Source organism: Synchiropus splendidus, chromosome 4 (assembly GCF_027744825.2).
Source record: "Synchiropus splendidus isolate RoL2022-P1 chromosome 4, RoL_Sspl_1.0, whole genome shotgun sequence".
Classification (NCBI taxonomy): domain Eukaryota; kingdom Metazoa; phylum Chordata; class Actinopteri; order Syngnathiformes; family Callionymidae; genus Synchiropus; species Synchiropus splendidus.
In genome coordinates, this window is record NC_071337.1 from 22,109,823 (window position 1) to 22,130,118 (window position 20,296).

General features: G+C 42.6%; 2 protein-coding genes across 3 annotated transcripts in view; both read left to right on the forward strand.

The window, feature by feature from the left end:
- The window catches only part of zgc:162331 (uncharacterized protein LOC793007 homolog), a 23,987-nt gene extending 7,345 nt beyond the window's left edge, over nt 1-16,642 (forward strand). Inside the window, exons 3-7 of the mRNA XM_053861688.1 lie at nt 1,984-2,334; nt 13,784-13,975; nt 14,293-14,446; nt 14,515-14,697; nt 14,931-16,642. Of these exons, the coding sequence (XP_053717663.1) occupies nt 2,109-2,334; nt 13,784-13,975; nt 14,293-14,446; nt 14,515-14,697; nt 14,931-15,249 (1,074 nt within the window). The 5' untranslated portion in view covers nt 1,984-2,108 and the 3' untranslated portion in view covers nt 15,250-16,642. The remainder of the gene's footprint in view (nt 1-1,983; nt 2,335-13,783; nt 13,976-14,292; nt 14,447-14,514; nt 14,698-14,930) is intronic.
- Nucleotides 16,643-16,833: 191 nt separating this feature from the next.
- LOC128756886 (lysophosphatidic acid receptor 4-like) lies at nt 16,834-19,079 on the forward strand. 2 transcript variants are annotated; one of them, XR_008414323.1, is made up of 3 exons: nt 16,834-17,222; nt 17,705-17,813; nt 18,705-19,079. XR_008414323.1 is itself a non-coding variant. In XM_053861689.1 (2 exons), exons 1-2 carry the CDS (start codon nt 17,609-17,611, stop codon nt 18,929-18,931), a joined length of 432 nt encoding a protein of 143 aa, XP_053717664.1. In that variant the 5' UTR covers nt 17,532-17,608; the 3' UTR covers nt 18,932-19,079. The 2 variants fall into 2 exon arrangements, 1 of the variants encoding a protein (XP_053717664.1); XM_053861689.1 differs by lacking the exon at nt 16,834-17,222 and having other exon boundaries at nt 17,532-17,813.
- The last annotated feature ends 1,217 nt before the right edge of the window (nt 19,080-20,296 follow it).

Below are 20,296 nucleotides of genomic sequence, written 5' to 3' on the forward strand. Positions count from 1 at the left end.
TAATTTATACAGTGTTTTATCAACGAAGAAGTGTCATCAGAGCATTTGGGTCAAACGGCAGATTTACTAGTCACCTTCTTATAATTTCATCCAAAGTTTCTTTTGAACTTCATTTTTTCATTAATGACGTAATGCAAGATTAGGAGATGCGTCAAAAGTTAGTCGCCATTTATCAGGAAACCGTAGCTTCACTTGTCCTCCCTTATAAAAGCCACTCTCGTGTCGATGACTGTGTGGAAGTAGCCATTAATATCTCACGATTCCCTTGTGTGCGTCAAAAGAGAACTACATTCACATGACTCCAACAATGAAAAATAAAGTTCAACTACGTAGTTTTCATGTGCAACGCTGCAGTATCGCAAAAAGCAGCACGGTCCTCTCTGTGTGGTGGAATTTGTTAACCCACCATCTCCATCTCATGCCCAGCGACTTCTGTCAATTGTTGAATAGATATGCAATATTTTTGTTTTAAATATTTCATTTTAAAAGTGGAGTCATGAAGATAAATAATTGTCAACTTCGGGAAGGCAAAGAAGGAAGTTGGTGAAGAAGAAAATGATAATGTTCCCGTTCATATTTCCTCTGATTCATGTTGTTTTACCGTAAAAACCTCGCCAAGTGCATCTCTAATTTGATAGCTTAAAATAAAATCCCGGATCAGCCCTTCCCTATGTCCACTCTGGAAAAGCCATAGCTGTAAATAATGCAGCTGCTCCCATTTACTGGCCAAACATCTAATAGACATCCGTTTCCATGAGATCACTCCCCATCCATCTTGATTTTACATCTCTTGCTATCCTTTAACTCACTTTATATTTCTTCACTCTCTCCATCTTCATCTGCTTTCCCACTCTCCTATTTTTGGTCCCTGATAGATCAATTATTCATCCGTTCACATGGAGCGGTCTGGCTGTGGAACTGTCCACATTACACCTGAGAGTCCACCTGTTCTGGTTCAGACACGGTGAAATATTCACACAGATGGATTTAGAGGAAGTTGGACGGGAGTCGCCAAGAGCCGTTCGTTCATCAGTGACTTAACTACAAACCTCTTAAGTAATAAAATCAGGCTTTGTTATTGTTCAATATATAGTGCTTTGGACTGCTTGTTTTAATACATTTCTCTTGTAATAAATTGCATTTATTTTGCCTGCAGTATTTTATTCACTTGAAAAAATAGAACCCAACTTTAATAATATAAAAATGCCATGGGAATCTATTTTTAAAACACACACTGCCTTTTTGGACATGAACACTGAAGATATTTAAGTCTTTTAAGAAGCTACAGCTTGTCTGTTTCTTGTATCGTCTGCATTGTTCACTGATTTGTTCACAAGCAATCTATAATTTTTGTTTGTTTGTTCTTTTATGTTCATTTCTACCTCTCTGTTTTGGGGAAATATTTGAGTACTCACAAAGTTTAAATGAAATGTTTATTATATTTCTAAATTATATATTTAAATTGTCTTGACATCTAAACTAGTCATATTAATCATTTTTATTTTTTTCAACAGTTTTTTTCTTTCTTTCTTTTATAACACACCAAAACCCTCTCAAATGGTGCTGACAGCGCTAAAGCAGCTGGTGCACACTTTTTTGCCGACTTTCATCCATTCAGAATGAAGAAATATAATAGCAATTCAGATCTTACTTTAATGGCTGTGCTTGTTAAACATCTGGCCTTCAATCACAACATTATCAAAGTGTGTTTGCTGATGTGCTCCTGCTATAAACAACAGAGAGAAGTGGAACGAGCAGCGACTGGGACTTAGGGCTGCATGAGTTGCAGCTCAGCGCAGCTCAGCGAATGAGTTGCTGTTACGCAAGAGCTCAGTCAAACCCAGCTGGAGATCAGAGAGCAGGAGAGAGATCAGTGATCCAGGGGAGGCAGCGGGAGCAGGAGCGAGGGAGGGAGAGGAGCAGAAACAACACCAACATGAGCCCACTAACTTTATCTCCTCCCCTGTCATGCCGTCTCTGCAGCCCAGGCAGCAACACTAAAGGGATTTCCTCCTCCCGACTCAGGGATTGAAGGAGAAGAAGTCCACAAACTGAGGAGAATGTTGCTTTGAACTTCGTCGTCTCCATCTTCATCATCACCTGAACCCATGTGTCCAAAACTTCGAAGCCGCCACATCTGGCTGCTGCTGCTGCAGAACCTCCTGCTGTGGGGCTCGGTCCGGGCATCCTCGACCCCCGGCAACATCACCTCCATGCCAGAGGACTGGAACAGCACCACCATCCAGCTGCAGCCGGACCTGCAAACTGAGGCTCAGACCCCAACTGAGCCCCCAACTGAGCCCCAAACTCACAGACCCACCAGGAACTACACAGGTCAGTGCACTGTTTTGCTGGAGTCAACTCTGATTTGGTCGCTTCCTGCAACGTGTTTGAGTTGAAGTGTACTTTATCTAGTGCTGCATCAGCGAGCCACACTGACTAATCTGGTCACTGGTACAGCACGTGTCTGCCGTGTTTTTGCAAGCACAACATAAATGTTGACAGGATTCCTTCAGCGTGGTCTATCTTTAGGACACTGCTGGCTTGGTTTTGTTGGCGTGATATAGCAGACAACAAGATTCAGTGAGTGCATTTAAGCATGAATGATTCTGATGTGTGCACTTTTGTGTGTTTTGGAATCCAATATCCAAATTCAATATGATGTGTTCTTTACACATTTTGTGTGTGACCTCACTGTGTGTACTAGCACTAGTGAATCATTTTCTTTTTTCAGAAGACTATACGATTAAATATTTTTGTTTTTTTGTCAGCATGTTTCAGTCTTTTGGGTCTTTCAAACTTGAGTTTGGATGTATATGTTTTGGCTTTTGTGAGTCTGAGAGGTTGTGGGTCTGTGTGAGCTGTTGTGTCTCTCTGTTTGAGTCATCATATGTTTGACTGTGTGTGTTGGAGTGTGAGCTGGCAGATGATGCAGTTAAAGACACTTCAGCCACTCAGCCTGAAGATAAAGCTGCTGCTGCATGACTTCACCTCCACTGAAGCATGAGCATCCTTTTTTCCTCCTCTCTTCTACAGTTCGTCTTTCTCTCTCCACCCCGACTCTCTTTATTCCCGTGTCCTCTCTCAAAATGACTGCTTTTACACTCTCGAGTCGCCTTGTTTGTCTTTTGGTCTCCGGTCTCGCCTGTCACTTCTCGTTTCCTCCTCGCTTCCTTCCACTGTCTCCCTCCCTCTTTTTAGTTTCCAGCGTTCTATTTGCCAGTGCCACTCGCCCAAGTCTTTCGCACTCACAAGACCCATATCCCCACGTGCATGCATAAATGGCCTTCAGCAGATGACAACATGCAAAACTCACGTGCCTAATACACACATACACACAAGCACATTTGATTGGACGGCTGGAACAGCAGCAATCTTCTTAAAGGTTTAGAGAATAAACACAGTTGACCACTTCAGCTCCGCGTTTGACCACGCACTTTAATACGTTCATGCGTAATCAGACGGATTATCGCATGATGTGAGGACATTGTTTTGGTTAAGTTTTGCAGGACGCAGGTAAAGCTTTTTATATTTGGGCTCCGGAGCAGGTCATAGTCCTGCTGCAGTTCTATTATCAAATGTATCTGAGCCCTCTTTCCTCAGTTAAAATGAGGAACTGTACAGTAGTTCAGGAAACTACTGTAGTAGAGACATGTCCTGCATGTCCTTAGAGACATGTCCTGTCTGCATCCATCAGCCTCATTGTTTGTCTTCTTCTCCTTTTTACCTGGAATCTTTGTCTCCAAAACGCTGTGTCTAACATCTGAGTCTGGTCTCTTTAGCTTTGCCTCCAAAGTATGAGTATGAGCCTCTGATGACTTGCTGATCTCGTCCCTCCCGTCGATGACCTCATTATCTTTATCTCTTCCACCTCAAGCTAGTTTCCTTTCTTTTGCTCTGCACACCGCACACCCCTGCTGGTATTATAAGTCAAACAAACAAGAGCTGAAAAGCTGTCCATGTTGCAGGAAGCACCGACGTGGTTAGCTAGACTAGCTAGGTTAGCTAGGTTAGCTAGGTTAGCTATCAGCGGGCCACACAGAGCAATGATCAGGCTGTTTTTGCTCTGGTTTTGCCCCTTGTCCACCAAATGTGATAAACTTCTATCTCTTGTAAGATTACCCTTATAGAGAATCCTTTTATCAGGAGTGTGTTAAGAGGGAATTTGTGCCAATGAGTGGCTGAGAAAACACTCAGGGATGACAGTTGTAAATGATAAGCATTTGCACCGTTTACAACCAAAAGTCCTCATGTGTGAGGTCCAAAGTGAGAAGCAATGCGATGAAGAAACACGGATATAGAGGGAGGAGTTTTAACATCTATTGAAATAATAATAGAATATAGTATGATACTAGAAGACACTCACCTTTTATCCTGAGGAGTATATCTGCCATCTGCTCTCATCCTCACTCGCTTTGTTCCTTCAGGTGTCCTGGAGAAGCACACAACTTTTTACTTTACTTTACTTTTTACTTTTACTTTTGTCCTGTGTGTGCGTGTCATTTATTTATTTTTCAGATGTTTTTTCTTTAAGATTTCTATGTTAAAACACCCAAGACCACCATCAGCCCTCCCATGTTGCGTGTTGAGTTTTACAGTCTCAGTTTTCTCTTCATTTTATCACGTCACGATAATAATATCTCTGGCCTGGAGGACAAGCAACTATATAGGTGGTTGGACAGAATATTGATGTTTGGGGCCAGATTCTTTTGCCTCCTGTGTGGAATCTTAGTAGGATAAAATATTGTAGAAACGTGTGCGTGTACCCTGTTGTGCATCATCTTTCACCACATTTCGTGTCATCTGCATCAGTTGTTTATTCATATGACAGAAGTCTCCAGTTTGCAAGTGATAGGCTTTTTTATGAACTTACTTTGAAAAGCGATGTTTTTATATTTAAAGCTTTTGTTGGCCATAACAAATGCTTTAAATATCCATCTGATTTCACCAACTCTTCTTCATGCTCCCCCTCATTCGCACACATTCAATTCAGTCTTACTGAGGGAATTTTTTCATTTCAGTAGGATTGATGAAGTGTGAAAGTTGTTGGAAAGTTCGGCCCTCGATCAAACCTTTTAAGACGTGGTTTGCCAATAAGAGCCACAAATCAATGAGTGTCCCGGAATCCTCAGTGCTGCGCTTTCTGGAAAGTTATTTTATCAGAGTTCTCATTGATTTGCTTTTTTTAACATCGGTCTTCTGTCGCATGCCAAGCGCAGCGACTTTCACCAACCTTCCCATTGTGCTGGAACGTTGTTGTTGAGACAAGAGGTGCGTCACTCAGGTCAGTATATCTGTCTGGAAACGGCAAAGGCAGCACACACAGCGCTGGCTATTTCAGCAGTAGTAAAGCGCTTGGCCTGAACAGGCACACACTTGCTACAGGGAGACCCATTAGCATCACAGGTGTGTGAGAGTTAATGTTAGTGTAAATCCCTTAACTGGATTTCTTTGACTTATTAGCAATCAGACGCTTAATCGGCTGTTTGTGTTTACACTGAACAGTCTAATGTTTTTTAGAATGCAGTTGCTAGTATTTCAAGCCTTCACCAGGAACAATGCAAGAAAGGTCTGGAAGAAGAAGCAGCCCGTCTACATGAGGTTTATTCGGGAAAAAAAGGTTGGAAGGAAAGCTACCGTCTGCACATGCACAGTACTGGCTGGTTTTTGTAGGGAATGCCTTGGCTGACGGGGTATGGGATCCAGAAAAGAAGAGTTTTGGATGCATGGCACAAACCCAACACTGACATTGATGCTATTCTACCATCCCAACCCACGGCCGTGTCTGCTGCACACGACACATACAAATAGTGTCCACTGTGTAGTGTATGTCCACTTTCTCTAGGAAAGATGTTTGTCTACTCTTCTCATTCTTTCCAGTCATTTTTGGCCAATGTATCAGGGTGGAAAAATAAAAGCTGGGGGAAAAAGATGCTCAAATATATTGTGTTAGTTCGTCTCAATATTAAATAACGAAATGTCTACCCAGAATCAATTTTTTTTAACCCACATTATGACAGCAGCAAGACGCAACATCATATCCATTTCCTGACAGTTTGGTGCTCAAGCGCGACATGCTTTTATTTTCAAACACCAACTATTGACAAATGTACACAAAGGATGCCTTTCTCCACAGACGGACTGCAATCATAATATACATATATTCATATGAATATATATGAAGTCACTTGGCTCAATAGCAGAGACAAATGGGAAGTGTGGCCTGTTGGTATTTTACGTGTGTTACGAGAGAATTTGCAGCGCTGTGTTAGCGCGTTAGCACTCTCTGCTAACTGCTGCTCTGTATAGCTCCGAGGGATTGTAGTTATTGGAATAACGCCATCTATGCAATCGATGGTCGTCCTGGGCTGTAAAACTGCGGGCAAAGTAGTTATTGTTTATTTAATCCTGCTCCCAGAACCTGTTTTGGCACCATATTATTGCACATAAACGGCTTTGTATATTTATTAAGAGTGAATAATGCTCTTTATACATACACAATTACAACCACTGTCAGCACTGACCAAATGTGGGAAACCGTGATGCACTTTTTTTTATTATTATAATTTCCTTTTTAATTAATAAATCACAATTGTGATGTAAATCAGACAAAGAATCGCAATATAAACCGGGAACAACTGCTATCCCTACGGTATTCTGAAAATATTGAATCGTCCCATCCCTGTTTCCATCCACAAGCTTCACACCCTCACACTTGCATTGAGTTGCATTTGGGCTCTTCACTGAAAGAAAAAGGGAAAAAAAGAGAAACTGACATTCGGACTGTTGGTGTTCTTAAAACAGGCAGGCCAATGTCCTGCTCTCCTGAACTCAACTAAGCAGCTTACTGCTTGCTCTTCATCTTCTTCTGACAAGATCGCCGTCCAAACGTAAAAGTGTAACGTTCCAGTTGCTCTGATCTGATTACCGGACAAGCAAAGCCATTTACCTTTGTCTATTCCAGGCTATTTCAGGCGCCACAGATCCCATTAATGACACGCTAACACACAAGGATGTCGAAGTGGATGAACAGGTACAGAGTAGTTTTAAGCCAATTACTCGTGTCCATTCAACCTCTTTGCCTGTGCTACGTCGTTTCGCTAACCAGCAGTCAAAACTAGCGCCGACTGTGGACACTGGCGGTTCCGCCAAATCACGTCCGCTTAGTTTCGCAACCACCAAATATCAAATAAGCAGCTTCTACTCCAGCAAGCATGCACCGTTGTGCTTGTGGTTATTCCTGTCAGAGCCACACAACCCTGCTGTTCCGTGCCAACTTGGCAAGCTTCAGACAAAACGTCCATTCTGCTTCCTGTCTGTCAATCCTATGTAGCTGTTGGCAGCGACTCCGCTTCATTATTACCTTCCCATGGACTAAATGTGAAGTCAGCAGGACGACTACTACCAAACAAACGGGATGAAGTGAGTTAGGGCCTGTATATCGCCGTACAGACTGGGAAGAAGATTACAGCTACTTTAAATGTCTTTGACTTCACTTCAGACTTATGACATCGTGGCTTGTTGTTGGAGTGTGTTTGTATGGACTGGCACTTCATGGAGTGGCTGTTTGTTTTGAGCTCAGATTCATCATATTCCAGCAGTTCAAGCATGTTTATTGTGTTCTCTTGTTTTATTCACATTTGCTTTCAACTATTAGTATCATCAGTGACATACATAAAACAATGAAATATTAGAATGACGCTTTGGATTCCAGTTGTCATTGTCACATGAATTCAGTTATCATCAAGTGGATTCAGTTCAAGCAAACCATGTGAGAATAACTGAGAAGATCTGTCTCATGGAGCCGATACAATTGCTCCAACTGTACTTAGTGTACTTACTAAATACGTGTTATTCCCTTCAATGCAGTCAACTACATACTCTTCACTTAAGCACCCTCTTTTCTTACCATCCCAGAGGAGTACTGTTGTCAACACCCATTGTCCTGTAAACTTATTCAGCCATCTATTTTCTACCTGGTGTTCCAGGGTGAGGGGAGTGAGATCTAAATCTGCCGAGGTAAAGGGAACACCTTTGAAAAGCTCTTTCTCCTTTACCCCTTGAATGTGTTTGCAATACAGAACATTATTCATTTGTTGACAGTGCTGCAAACCCTCGGCCTTCTAAACAGGCTTCATAATGTAGTCATTAGTTCAGGTGACCACACCATCACATTCACTGCCAGAATGCCAAGAGTGAGCAAAGCAGTAACCAAATCAAATGGAGAAAGTTTTGGAAAGTCAGAAATATAAGACACGTTTTGAGTAATTTCGCGCCTTTTTCACTCTTCTATATAATTCCATATAGTGTGTTTGGTCATAGTTTTGGCGCCTTCAGTTATAATCTCTAATGTCAATAGTCATGAAGTCATGAAAATAAGGAACCATTCATTTAGATGGCGTGTATAAACTTTGGACTGGTAATGCATATGCATTCATCCTCAAACTTGCCTTCTTCTTTGGAGTTACAATGAAAACATCGGCATTTGTAAAAAAAAAAAAAAGACAATGCAACATTGTCTTTCTTTTTTTTAAGTTTAGTCCCATTGTGGAAAAAAATATTTTTTTCTAAGGAAAGCAATTTCAGTTCCTTCACATAACATAGTTATTTAGTTAGAAAGACGACAGTGGTTCAACACCGTTACCAGTATTTATGAGAGTACAAGTATCTCTTTTCTATATCTCTCCCTGGAGTCCTTATGTAGGACAGTGTCAGAGCATGACGTCAGTACTGTAGCCGGGGTGGGCTCCCCACAGACAAAATAAACAATGAATTAATTAGCTCCAAGAATGAATTATCACTATGAACAGAAAAATGCTCCTAAACGGAAGTGCACTACTTTTAATTTAATATTTTGGTGAGGATGTTCATATCTGCTGCTGCTTGTCAAAGGATAAAAGTGACAGCTGTGCTGTTGCTTGATACCTTAAGTGGAATTTACAGTCTCTTGTTCTCAGTCATTCATCATTGATGATGGCGTTTTGCTACAAATATATATATATATATATATATATATATATATATATATAAATTACTTATTTCTTGTAATTTTGAAGTTGTCAATCCTCTCACAGAGTTATCCGAACTCCTCTTCTGACTTCACATTTGACACCAACAAGGCCATGAGAGCATTTTGTCAGGACATCCGACTCACATGTGCAACATTACAGAGGCACACATGCATGGGATCCTGTGCTTGCTCACAAACACCAACCACGCCTGCACGGCAGGAGCTGGGGGGATTAGGTAATCACTTGTGATACATCGGTGCAGTGCCACAGAAATAGATGCGCTAACGATGGAGAGCGGAGAGTGAGAGAGAGGCCTGATGTTCGTTTGAGGTCAGATCACATTAAGAGCAGCAACCAGGAAGGGGAGCGAGACACACCAGACGAGGACAGAGGAGAAGACAGTAACATGAAGCTGAAGATAGCCTGAGTCAAGCTGCACTGCCATCGTGCATTTGCTTCAACATTGACGTTTGGAGTAGAAGCCAGACTGTAACATGAATGTTTCATCTGCAAAGTTGCGGTGTGTGGAATCAAGTCATGGAATTGTACCCAAAAACTCCTAACCTGATTCTCATGTCAAACTCTTATTCAGTCAAAAGTTTAAAAAAAAAGGGAGCAGGGAGGCGACACATTTGGGGTCACAGCTTCAATGCATTTCCAGCTGAAACATTTCCACTGATAATTTTAACTGCATCAATAAATCGGAGCCCAGATTTTACGGTGATGTACTGTCAGGAGAGGAAAAATAACCAAGTGAAAAGTGACTGCCGCTAGTGGGCGCTGATGGACCCAGAGACCGTGGTGACCACATTTTTTTCTGTAGACCTTCTTCTACTTCCAGTCTACAGACTTGCCACCGCTGAGTTTAGACTCACCGTCAGCAGAGTAAGCTAGTTTTTAATGCGACTTGAGCGACAGTGGGAAGTTGTTTTGTCGCTGTAAAACATGCTACATCAAGAAGTAAAGCAAGCGCCCAACACGGGGTTAGTTAAGGTACGATTGGGTGACATGCTTCTTCTTTACTGTGCACTATGAGCAAGCAGAATTGTACTCCGTCGTCGCCTTCTGAGCTGCTACCAGCTTTATGGGTAGGTGAACGCCAGCAACCATCTGCTTCTTCTCCTGGTTTTATACATTACTACGAAAGCTGGGTGAAAACGTGTTGCATCTCCCACTCTGTTATTGTAGCAGAGCCTTTACATTAACGTTACACGTAGATCAGTTGCTTTCAATCCCTGAATGTTCTGTTACATGTTGGTTCCATTCCGTCTTCTTATACATTAATTTGTGTGCTATTGTACTCATTTAAATCTCAAATGTCAAAAGTCTAATCTTTTATTCAATCACAAACTTTCTGCAATTTTCCTGACAAAGACAATTTAGGGGGTCCGGTGTGAAATACAGCCCCCTGGATGTTTGGTGGGTGAGGAGCGGTTGCCAGGTTGAAGGGTCCAGAGGAGTATTTGCTCTTCTTTTGGGAGGAGGAATGTTCTCAGAGGGCAAAGACACACAGAGTTCACACACACAGTTGGCGATCACAACAGTGTTCCAGTACATTCACGTTGCATTAATGGCAAAAAGATCCTATCCACTTGTTCTGTTTGTTTGTACCACTTGTTTCGCTCTGACTCGCGGGTGTTCCTCCACCACTCAGGCAGGGATTGTGGGCATGGCTGTCAGTGTTCCTCCTGCAGCATGGCAACAGCAAGTAAAAACAGCTCAGCTCTGGCACACAGACACTTTGTTCAATATTTCATCTGGCTTTATCACAGTAAAGGCTTTTTGTGTGTGTGTGTGTGTGTGTGTTTCTTTTTCTGTCTTAACTCCACCCTCTAATGTAAAGCCTGACCAATACATCCTGATCTTCCCACGCTCATGTGTTTCTCTATTCCCAAATCTTTTCACCTGACTCACTTATACCATCTAAAACTGTGATGCTTTAATTCTTTCCATCATCAACATATTCATGAACCTGAGGGAAGAGAAGATTCTCTCATAGTTACCATGTGTCCAATGAGCGGGCAGAAAACTTGGACATTTTCCAAACAAATGCATCTTATCATTAGAACATGTTCTCATCTAAATGGATAAGGTTTGCCGCTCTCATCAGCGGATACCAATTCAATTCCAGTGGGTCTGTTTCACATTACAACTGTTTGCTCTGTTGATGATGTTAATGTCTGAGAGCATGAGCGGATGAGGGAATCAAATTGTGTCTGATACTGACATCAGCACACAGTAAATCATCAGATGTGCCATTTCAGATTTAGAAGCCAATAAAAACGATGCTTCCATTTACACAAATGACGTATCACCAGAGGTGAGTCGCCAGGAAGCACGACTATAGAAAGCAGCAAGTTTGTGTTCAGATTTTTGTGATTTCTGTTTGAATTTTTGTTCATTCAGAGGCCATGGTTCTCATGATCAGAAATGTGAGGAATGTCTTATGTGGAGGATCGCATGGTCAGTTTGTAGCATTAGCCTCCGAGCTAACAATTCAGGATGGACACCTAGAGAGTTGATGTCCCTCTGTAGACCTGGGCATCCCTTGTTATTCTTCTAGATGGGCTGGATGCGGTTCATGTAGCCATCGTCACTACACATCTTTATCAAGACAACAGACAAACAGTTGCTGATTGAAAAGGAGCAGAGTGGTTCATGGGTTCGTGGCTTCTGTTCGCTTGTCAGTCAACTGTGCTGTCAGAAGTCCTCTTGTGCGCCATCTCGTGTTTTTGAAGTTACCATTTCTTCTGACTCAGTATATGTCACCGTATTCTTTGGTCTCACCCTAAACCTAACCATGCAAAACACAAGGCTAAACCTTTACTCTTAACCAAACTAAAACACAAATATAATGATCGAGTTATTTTGAGTTCATACATTGGAGTTTAACCCTGAAAATTAAGCTAAATGAAGTGAGGACTGGCCAAATTCTCTGTCACTTTGAAAAAATGTACTTATTCTGTTGGTGAAAATCTTTCTCACACACGCACACAGGTTTGTCACACGATATTTGGGGAGTCTGCTCCTCTCATCCTTGACCATCCAAACAAATGGCTAAACTTAACCATGACTCTGAACCGTAATGGAGTTTTCCATTTCCACCTGGATGCAGAGCGCAGCAGTGCAAAGTGCATGTGAGAATTGTCCGTCCCGCGGTACTTCACGGATTGAAAGAGGCAATGTCTCAATGGAGTTTTTGATTTTATGATAATTGTCAAAAAGAATGAGCCGATGTTAAACCCCAAAATTTACAACTCGTCATCCTGCAAAAATAGAACTGTCTTGGAATTGAGCTCCGCTGGCCCCATGCAGCCAGTGGAAATCAACAAATTGAAAACGCTTGTGCTCTTTTTGAAAATCCAGCGCACAGCTCCGTCTCCACCTTCAGACTCAGTGAGGTTAAACCCTAATATAATGTCCTAGTTATTCTGAAGTCTTCATCCTCAAATTGAGCCTTTACTTTGTGAGCTCTGGCAAAAGAGCCCCACAAAGGGCCCAATAAGGAAGTGTTTTCCACAAAATTGGTCCCCTAGAGAAGAGATAAGGATAAACACACACACACACACACACACACGCGCACATGCACAGCTAATTTAAAAGGGCTCTCTGGGGAGGCAGGATGGCTTTTAGTATCGACTTCAGAACTGAGTCAGCTTGCCCTTGTTTTCATGTATTGTATCATCATTGCACGTGCCTAGTGTTTGTGCCTCTGTGTGTGTGTGAGAGAGTGAGAGGGAGAGAGTGAGAGGGAGAGAGTGAGGGAGAGAGGGATGGCAGGGGCTAGTGCTGTCAGCTTCACACGGGATCACGGGATCCAGTCTCTCCGGGTTCACCGCTGCAGAAATCCTCCCATCTGTCGTTCCTAATCAGCAGAGAGCAGCTTGCATGTTCAGAGGGTCTTTCACCACCATGTCATCCGGCGCACACACACACACACACGGTTTACACTAATTCTGACACAGCAAAATGCTTCATCACGTGCCCCTGAAGCTGTTACTCATTAGGAGACGTATTAGTGGACACAAGTCACTGGGTAGGAAAATTCCGCCTGTTTGTAATTTCAGCAGAAAAAAACAAAAATAAATAATATATATTTATTGTTTTATTTGTATTTTATTTTGGTTCAGCGTAAATGTTAAGTTAAGCCATTTGTGTTAGATGGTTGGTTTAGGGTGAGAGGTGGGGGAAAGCATTTCTGTCAATGAGAGGTCCTCCCAAAAAAAGCGAAACAAACGTGTGTGTAGGGGTTTATTTCACATCTGAAGTGGACTACATTAATACTAATACAGCACACTACATATACATATATAGACTACAGTACAGAACATATACACAGGTGCTATGCGCTCTTTACTAAGCTGTTTCTACTGCCTCTCTGTGGTGAATAACAAGTAGTGCAAATAGAATTGCTCACAAGAGAAGTCCTGACTGTGATTCAGTTAATTTGCTGCATAGTTCAAATCCCAATGCTGAATACTAAAATTAATATTTTAAACATTTCCATAGATGACGGAGGTTTTTCAGGATTTTCAGTGTGGAAATGAAACCAACAAACTGCCTCTGAACTATCATCGTCTTTTGTCCAAATCTGTGGACAGCCATGTGGATGTGACCAAAACAGGGAGTGTGGGATCCTAATCTTCCTTTGTTGGAAACTAAGGATCCCACATCGATTAAACCAGCGCTGATGTAACATTTTGTGAATATTCTACAACCTCTCAGTAATGGCCTCACAGTTTCCACTCTTAAATCTGGATTCTGGTCCACAGGTCTGTCCTGCACTCCCGTCCTGCCGCCTCGACGTGGCTCCTTCTATGTGGAGACTGGAACTGGGTCATCAGTAGGCAGCATTCTGGTTTTCTGGTGTCGAGATGGATACCAACTGGTGGGCAGCGAGAAAATCTATTGCAACGTCCGAAATGGAAAGCCACAGTGGAGCAACTACCTGCCTGTCTGCGAAGGTGTGGAAGACGTTCTTGGGGAGGTTTCCAGTATTAGATACAAATGCATCCTAGAACATTCATGGAAGCATTGTCATCCTTATATGATCAGCAACGCGTCAATGTTGTCATTATATATGGGGAGAAGGAACTGACCAGCTGCCAGCTGGTTTACAACATTTGTAGACAGATATCTGATGTCCTCGTGAGGCCATGAGGCTGAAACCAGAACTTCACTAAAACTCGTGGGAAAATATCATAGAGTCACATTTTATGAGGGATTGGTCATGTCTCCGAGTCTCTCAGCAGGAGATAACTCATTCATTCTGGCACCACAGCGATCCCCAGACCAGAGGACCGGGGGTTGAGAGTGGCTGTTCTGGCCTCGGTGGTGAGCGGCATCGTCATTCTCGCCATGTCGCTCTCCTTCCTCATCTGCTGCCTACAGGAGAGATCCAGTCGAAGAAAAGCCAAGAAAGAAGCTCGCAGCAGGTCGGTTCCACCTCTCTTGAGGTCCAGTCCCAGGTAGAACTCCACTCATGAGCTCAACTTATGTTCAGACGGAGAGAGAAACGTTCTGCCCGCCGTGCTGAGTGGTTGGAGAGGGAGGAGGGAGAGTGGGAGGCCTACCCCCCTCCTAAGATCTTCCACCTCTCGCAGAGGATGAACCCCCGGCTGGCGCCCGACAGCCCGCTTTATCTGACCGGAGGCCTCGGCGGTTACGAGAACCGAGGGTATGAGAGGTAAAGATGTACAGCAACGACACTTTGGACTCACTTTAGCAGTGATTGTTGCTGTGATCATTAAACGCACAATACTTTCTCAGTTTTTACACAAGCACTACACTGAGCTGAGTGCCTGACACCTATCTCATATTCAGAGTAGTAATTCAGAAAACATCAACTGTTTCTCATGATGTGGCATGTCATGATTCAAACGTGTGAAATCTTACGCTCATTTCTCTCCCCTGCTCTAGGAGCCAGGAAAGTTTGTTGAAGAATCCCATGCCTGGGATTTATCGCTCAGACTCTCAGCTTTACCCTCATGTGGTCCTGCAGAGGGTCCCCATGGGCCCCTCGGCTCCCTCGGCACCATCGGCACCTCAGTACCACCATCTCCCCTCGACTTCTTCCGCCTCCACCCCAGCTCACACGACTGGCCACCCCGGACCTCACATGATGCCGCAGTATCCCACGCCAACATACCCGCCCAACCCAAACACGGCCATCCACCACCCGGTCGCAGCACCGATCTACCCCAACCCAAACCCGCTACCACAGCAGCCGTGGCAGTAGCTTTGAAGCAACAGCTTCCTCTTGACGGGAGACTTTCTGTGCTGCTCTGGGAGAACAGACCCTCGTGATGGTGGCTTTCTTCTTTGCATTTGCTCCAGAGCGATGACCTGACAGAGTTTGGCTCGGAACACACTGGACTCGTCTTTTTAGGATTTGTGTAGCAAATCGGCAAAGTAGGTTGTGTAACTGATGTAATTTATCAAGAATAACTGTTTGGTGTGTCTGTTTTGATAAGCCTCATTCAGTTGCATGTTGATACGCAGGTCCTGATTCTGACGGTGCGAAGGACACAGTTGTGTGAAGGTCCGCATATTTTAATGGTGCGTTTGCGTTGCTTTCATCAATAATTCATACATCCAAAATGTAATTGATAACCATAATTTTTCCTTTTTTTTTATCAGTTTTTAGACATGAAACAAAAGAAATGAAATTAACACCAGAAATGACACACTTCAATCTTCACTGTAACATTGCTAAAATAATTCATTTATGAAGCAGATGTAGGTTTGGATTAACTGTTATTTTTATCATTCTTATCTACTGAATCATGACGTGTGTCACATGCACACACATAACACACTACTGAAGTGTGTTTTTATTTGTATTGTTGGACTACAGAAGCCACACTAATGAGGACGCACTTTAAACTTGACATAGTGATACGACATACATGAATTCTGTATAAAGTTGTTGTTGACTTCTTAACTGGAATAAAAGTGAAATTATTTTCAAGCAAACGTCTCACTTTTCACAGCATATGGTTCTGGAAAAAGTTGGAGTCTTTGTTTTTGCAGATGGAAATGAGACTAGATTTGCATGAGAAATGAAGTCCATTTGGATGCTCAAAAGGGTCCAATGTACAAGGGACCGGATTGTCCAATAGCCCCTCATCACAAAGTCCATCCAGAGATTTCAGTCACTGTATCCGATACATTTTGGCACCAGGTTCCACAGTGAAACCGGTGAAAGCTTGACTTGGGACATGTGGACTCTATGTACAACTTTAAACTGAATTAAACTGTGGCGGGCACAAAACAATGTTTTATTGACCAATTTTAAAGTGGAGTTCCAAAAGTTTTCGTTTAAGGAATTGTTTAGATCCTCTTCCCATGTTGCCTTAAGTTTATTTGTAGCTTCCATTCGCAGTTCAGAAAGGCCAGCATATAACAGTGAAAGGATCCCTTTTTTAGTTGGGTTCATCGACCGAATGTCCTCCAACATTTTCCTTTCTTTCACCGTGTGAGCCAATATTTGAAATAGGACATAGTGTCTCGCTTGTAAGCATCTAAAAAAATGTGTTTGTGGTAGATTGAATTTTTTGCTGAGCATTTCAAAGGAAACTACGACATTACCTTTGATAATGTCTTTAACATCTTTAAAATAAACAATAACCTTTCTTCTCTTCGATTCTTTGAAAACAGGGTCCTGCACAGAAGATTGGAAACAATCATTTGAGGAAAAGGTATTCAGTTTGAAGAATTTTCTAAATTGGGGCCAGATTCTGAGGGAGTGTTTAATTGTTGGGTTTGATATATATTTACTGTTAGAGTCCTTTTTATTTTTATTTTCAACCGAGCATTTTTTATGTCTCTTATATGAAATACTCAGCTGACTTAGTTTTTTGTTGGTGTTATTGTTTCTGTCAATTGACCACTCAAATGACCCCATTTGTCTGGAAATATATTTTGTCTCGACTTCAAATGTGTAGCACAAAACAATAAAAAGATGAGATTTGACATGGAAAAAAACAAGTGACCGAGAAACCACAACTTAAAATCACCATCTAGACCGCATGGAAATGACGCCCGCTCATAGGCACAACACTGAACTCTCTCTTTGCATTGTATGGAGAAACATCAACAAAAAGCGAAGCTCATTTGTTTTTGTTTTTGTTTTGGTCTGTACCATTTGCACTGAATGGAATAATTGATTGGAGCTGAAAGCACCAAAAGTTGGACAAGATCACAGAACTGGTAAGAAGCAATTTGTCTTTCTGAGATCCAATATACATTTTTAATCTATTAAACATGCAGCTGAAAGACTCTCTTTAAACGACTCAGGAAGCCATGTCAATGGAAAGTCACGGATCAGCTTGTGTCGCTGAGAAGATAAGGTCAAGCAGACAGACTTTCCAGATTCTGGAAAAATACTGCAACGATATGGGCTGGCAGAATGTTATGTACTGGACTGAATACATCATCCTCATTCTCGGCACTCTGGCCAATGTCACCCTGCTCTGGCTGTTTTTGAGGGAAGTCAAATCACAGTCGGCCTCAAAAGTAGGTCAAGAGGTTTAATTCCGTTTCATTTCGTGAGATCTAGTTTAGTGAAAGGTTTCTGTGGAAGATGTGTGGAGGCAATGCGGAGAGTGATGAAAGCATCTGTGACTAAGAAGAGCGTGTTGCAGTCTCAGGAAAATGTGCTTTGTTCTAATGTGGTCCACACTTCGTCTCAGGTCCTGGGGATGAACCTTGCTGTGATGGGTCTGCTCTACACCTCTATGTTACCCAGCTCCCTGATTTTCGAATCCATCAATCCAGTCCGTTATGGGAATGAAACATCAGGTGATTGTTTTACTCATCATGGTTATGCTTTTTTCTTAAGCTACGAGAAGTTGACATGCTCATACTCTATATAGAGCATTTACACACAGACGAATCCGAAAGCTCCCACTCTGACCCCGTTTTCAAAAGTGGTTGGATTTCGTTGGCAACTGTAACGTCGATGTATAAACGAACACATCTGACACAAGATGGTCGCAGATTCCGTCGTGTCCTCATATGACCTGCAACTTATTCGTTTTGACCCCGCTGCTTCTCCGTGACTTTGATGGCACGTTGCTGTTTGTTTACCTACCAGTGGGTATTGCAGTCGGTTTCAGAGGCTGAGACGAACTTTCAGGCTAAAAGCTCTGAACAAAAGTTCGGCATTTCCTCTCCTGTACTGAAGCTGAAGAGCTTGTTCACCAGCACCAAATAGATGTGTTGATGCATGCTGATCTTTGTGACGCCACTGTGGCATGTTTCCAGTACTCACTACTCATTACAATCATTTGAATTTGCTGACATGTTTCAGATGACATTTGTCGCAAACACTGAAGTTTGAAAAAGAAATCGGAACACTTCATATGTCGCTGCTCGTACCACACTTGAGTTCCAACACGTCCTCACTCCCATGGCGTAGTGTACAGTATTGACGTTGGGAAAATGGACTTTTGCGTCCTATGCTGACGCCGTAGTCAGCCTTCAGCAATGCAGGTTGAAGCAATAGGTTTTCAATTGAAGCACATTCCGTGACATATCCTGACCCCATGGGCAGCATGTCAAACTATGGGATGGCACTCTTTTCGTTCTACACGTAACAACATATCAACTGCTAAGACAGGTCCATATTTAAAGACTGACTAAAGAGTCTGCCAAAAAGTAACGTTCTTATCTTTTGACATTTCAATTTAGGTTTCAACGAGTCAAATCCCATATTCTCCATGAAAGACTCCTTCAACATGCTCAACCTGATTGGCTGCCCACTGCTCTTGACCTGCATGTGCGTTGAACGCTACCTGGCGGTGATGCACCCTGTTCTCTACCTGAGACTGAGAAAGTGGAAGAATCTCTGCATTGTTTCGGCCGTGGTGTGGATGATCACTTTCTCCTTCTGTTTGTCAGCAGGTATGTGGATTTGACTGACACGTTTTCAGCTATGTAATTCGCTCTTAGGAGATAACTGTGCTTCAGCTAATTTGACGGTTCAGTCAAGTCATGATGAAGCTGGAGATAAGGTTGGCTTAAACTAGTGATGCGTCTATTAAGGTTCCATGACACAGTATTGAAGGATTAATGGGGATTCATGAGACAGTGTAGAGATTTTTAGAGGCCACCAGATGGCACTGTCTGCTGTAAAATGTTTTGACTTGAACTCGATGAAACCTTGCATCATTTCTAAGCCAAGAGTGCCATCTAATGGCCTCTGAAAATTAGGACAATGTTTCACCAACTCGGCAATACTGTTTCATGATACCTATTCTTCCCATCACTACCTTAAACCAAAGCAGGTGGATTTATGTCCATTATTTCTAAGGTACATACTGTCCTCAGTGACATCTGACCCTAAAAACATTGCTGTCAAACAGTGTCAGTTTATACATTTAGAGTGAGCGTGCATCACACAAAGTCTTATTGAGATCCTTTAAGAGATGTATAGGAATGTAGGGAATACAGTCTCTGAAATCAAGGTGTGCTAGTGGCCACCATGGGAAACAGGCTGGAGGATGAAATGGGAGTATGACAAAAGGGAAGAATGGCTGACGAGAAAGTAGAAAGGGTATCTACAGATAGATTTGTCAGAGTTTGGCCATTTTATATTCTGTGTATTCTGAAGACCAAGTGGAAAGGTATCAAGGCTAGAAGCTTAGGAACAGGATTTAAACTTTTTTATCATGGTGTGGATGGCAAGAGGAATGGAGTGGGAGTTATCTTGAAGGATGAGTTTGTCAGGAATGGACTAGAAGTGAAAAGAGTATCGGACAGAGTGATCAGTCTCAAGTTAGAAATTGAATGGGTCATCTTCAATGTAGTTAGTGCTTATGCCCCACAGGTGGAGTGTGACCTTGAGGAGAAGGAGACCATCTGGAGTGAATTAGATGAACTGCAGGAGAGTATTCCCTGAGGTGAGAGAGTGGTCATTGGGGCAGACTTCAGTGCACACGTTGGTACAGGAAACAGAGGTGACAAGGAAGTGATAGGAAAGTTTGGTATCCAGGATAGGAACACTGAGGGTCAGGTGGTTGTAGACTTTGCAAAAAGGATGGAAATGGCCGTGCTCAATACTTTCTTCCAGAAGAGAGAGGAGCAAAGGGTGACCTACAGAAGTGGAGGTAGGAGCACACAGGTGGATTACATCTAGTGTAGACGATGTCACATGAAGGAGATTAGTGATTGTAAAGTAGTAGTGGGCGAGAGTGCGGCCAGACAACATAGGATGGTGGTGTGCAGGATGACCATGGTGGTGAGGAAGGTGAAGAGGGCAACGCCAGAGAAGAAGGAAAAGT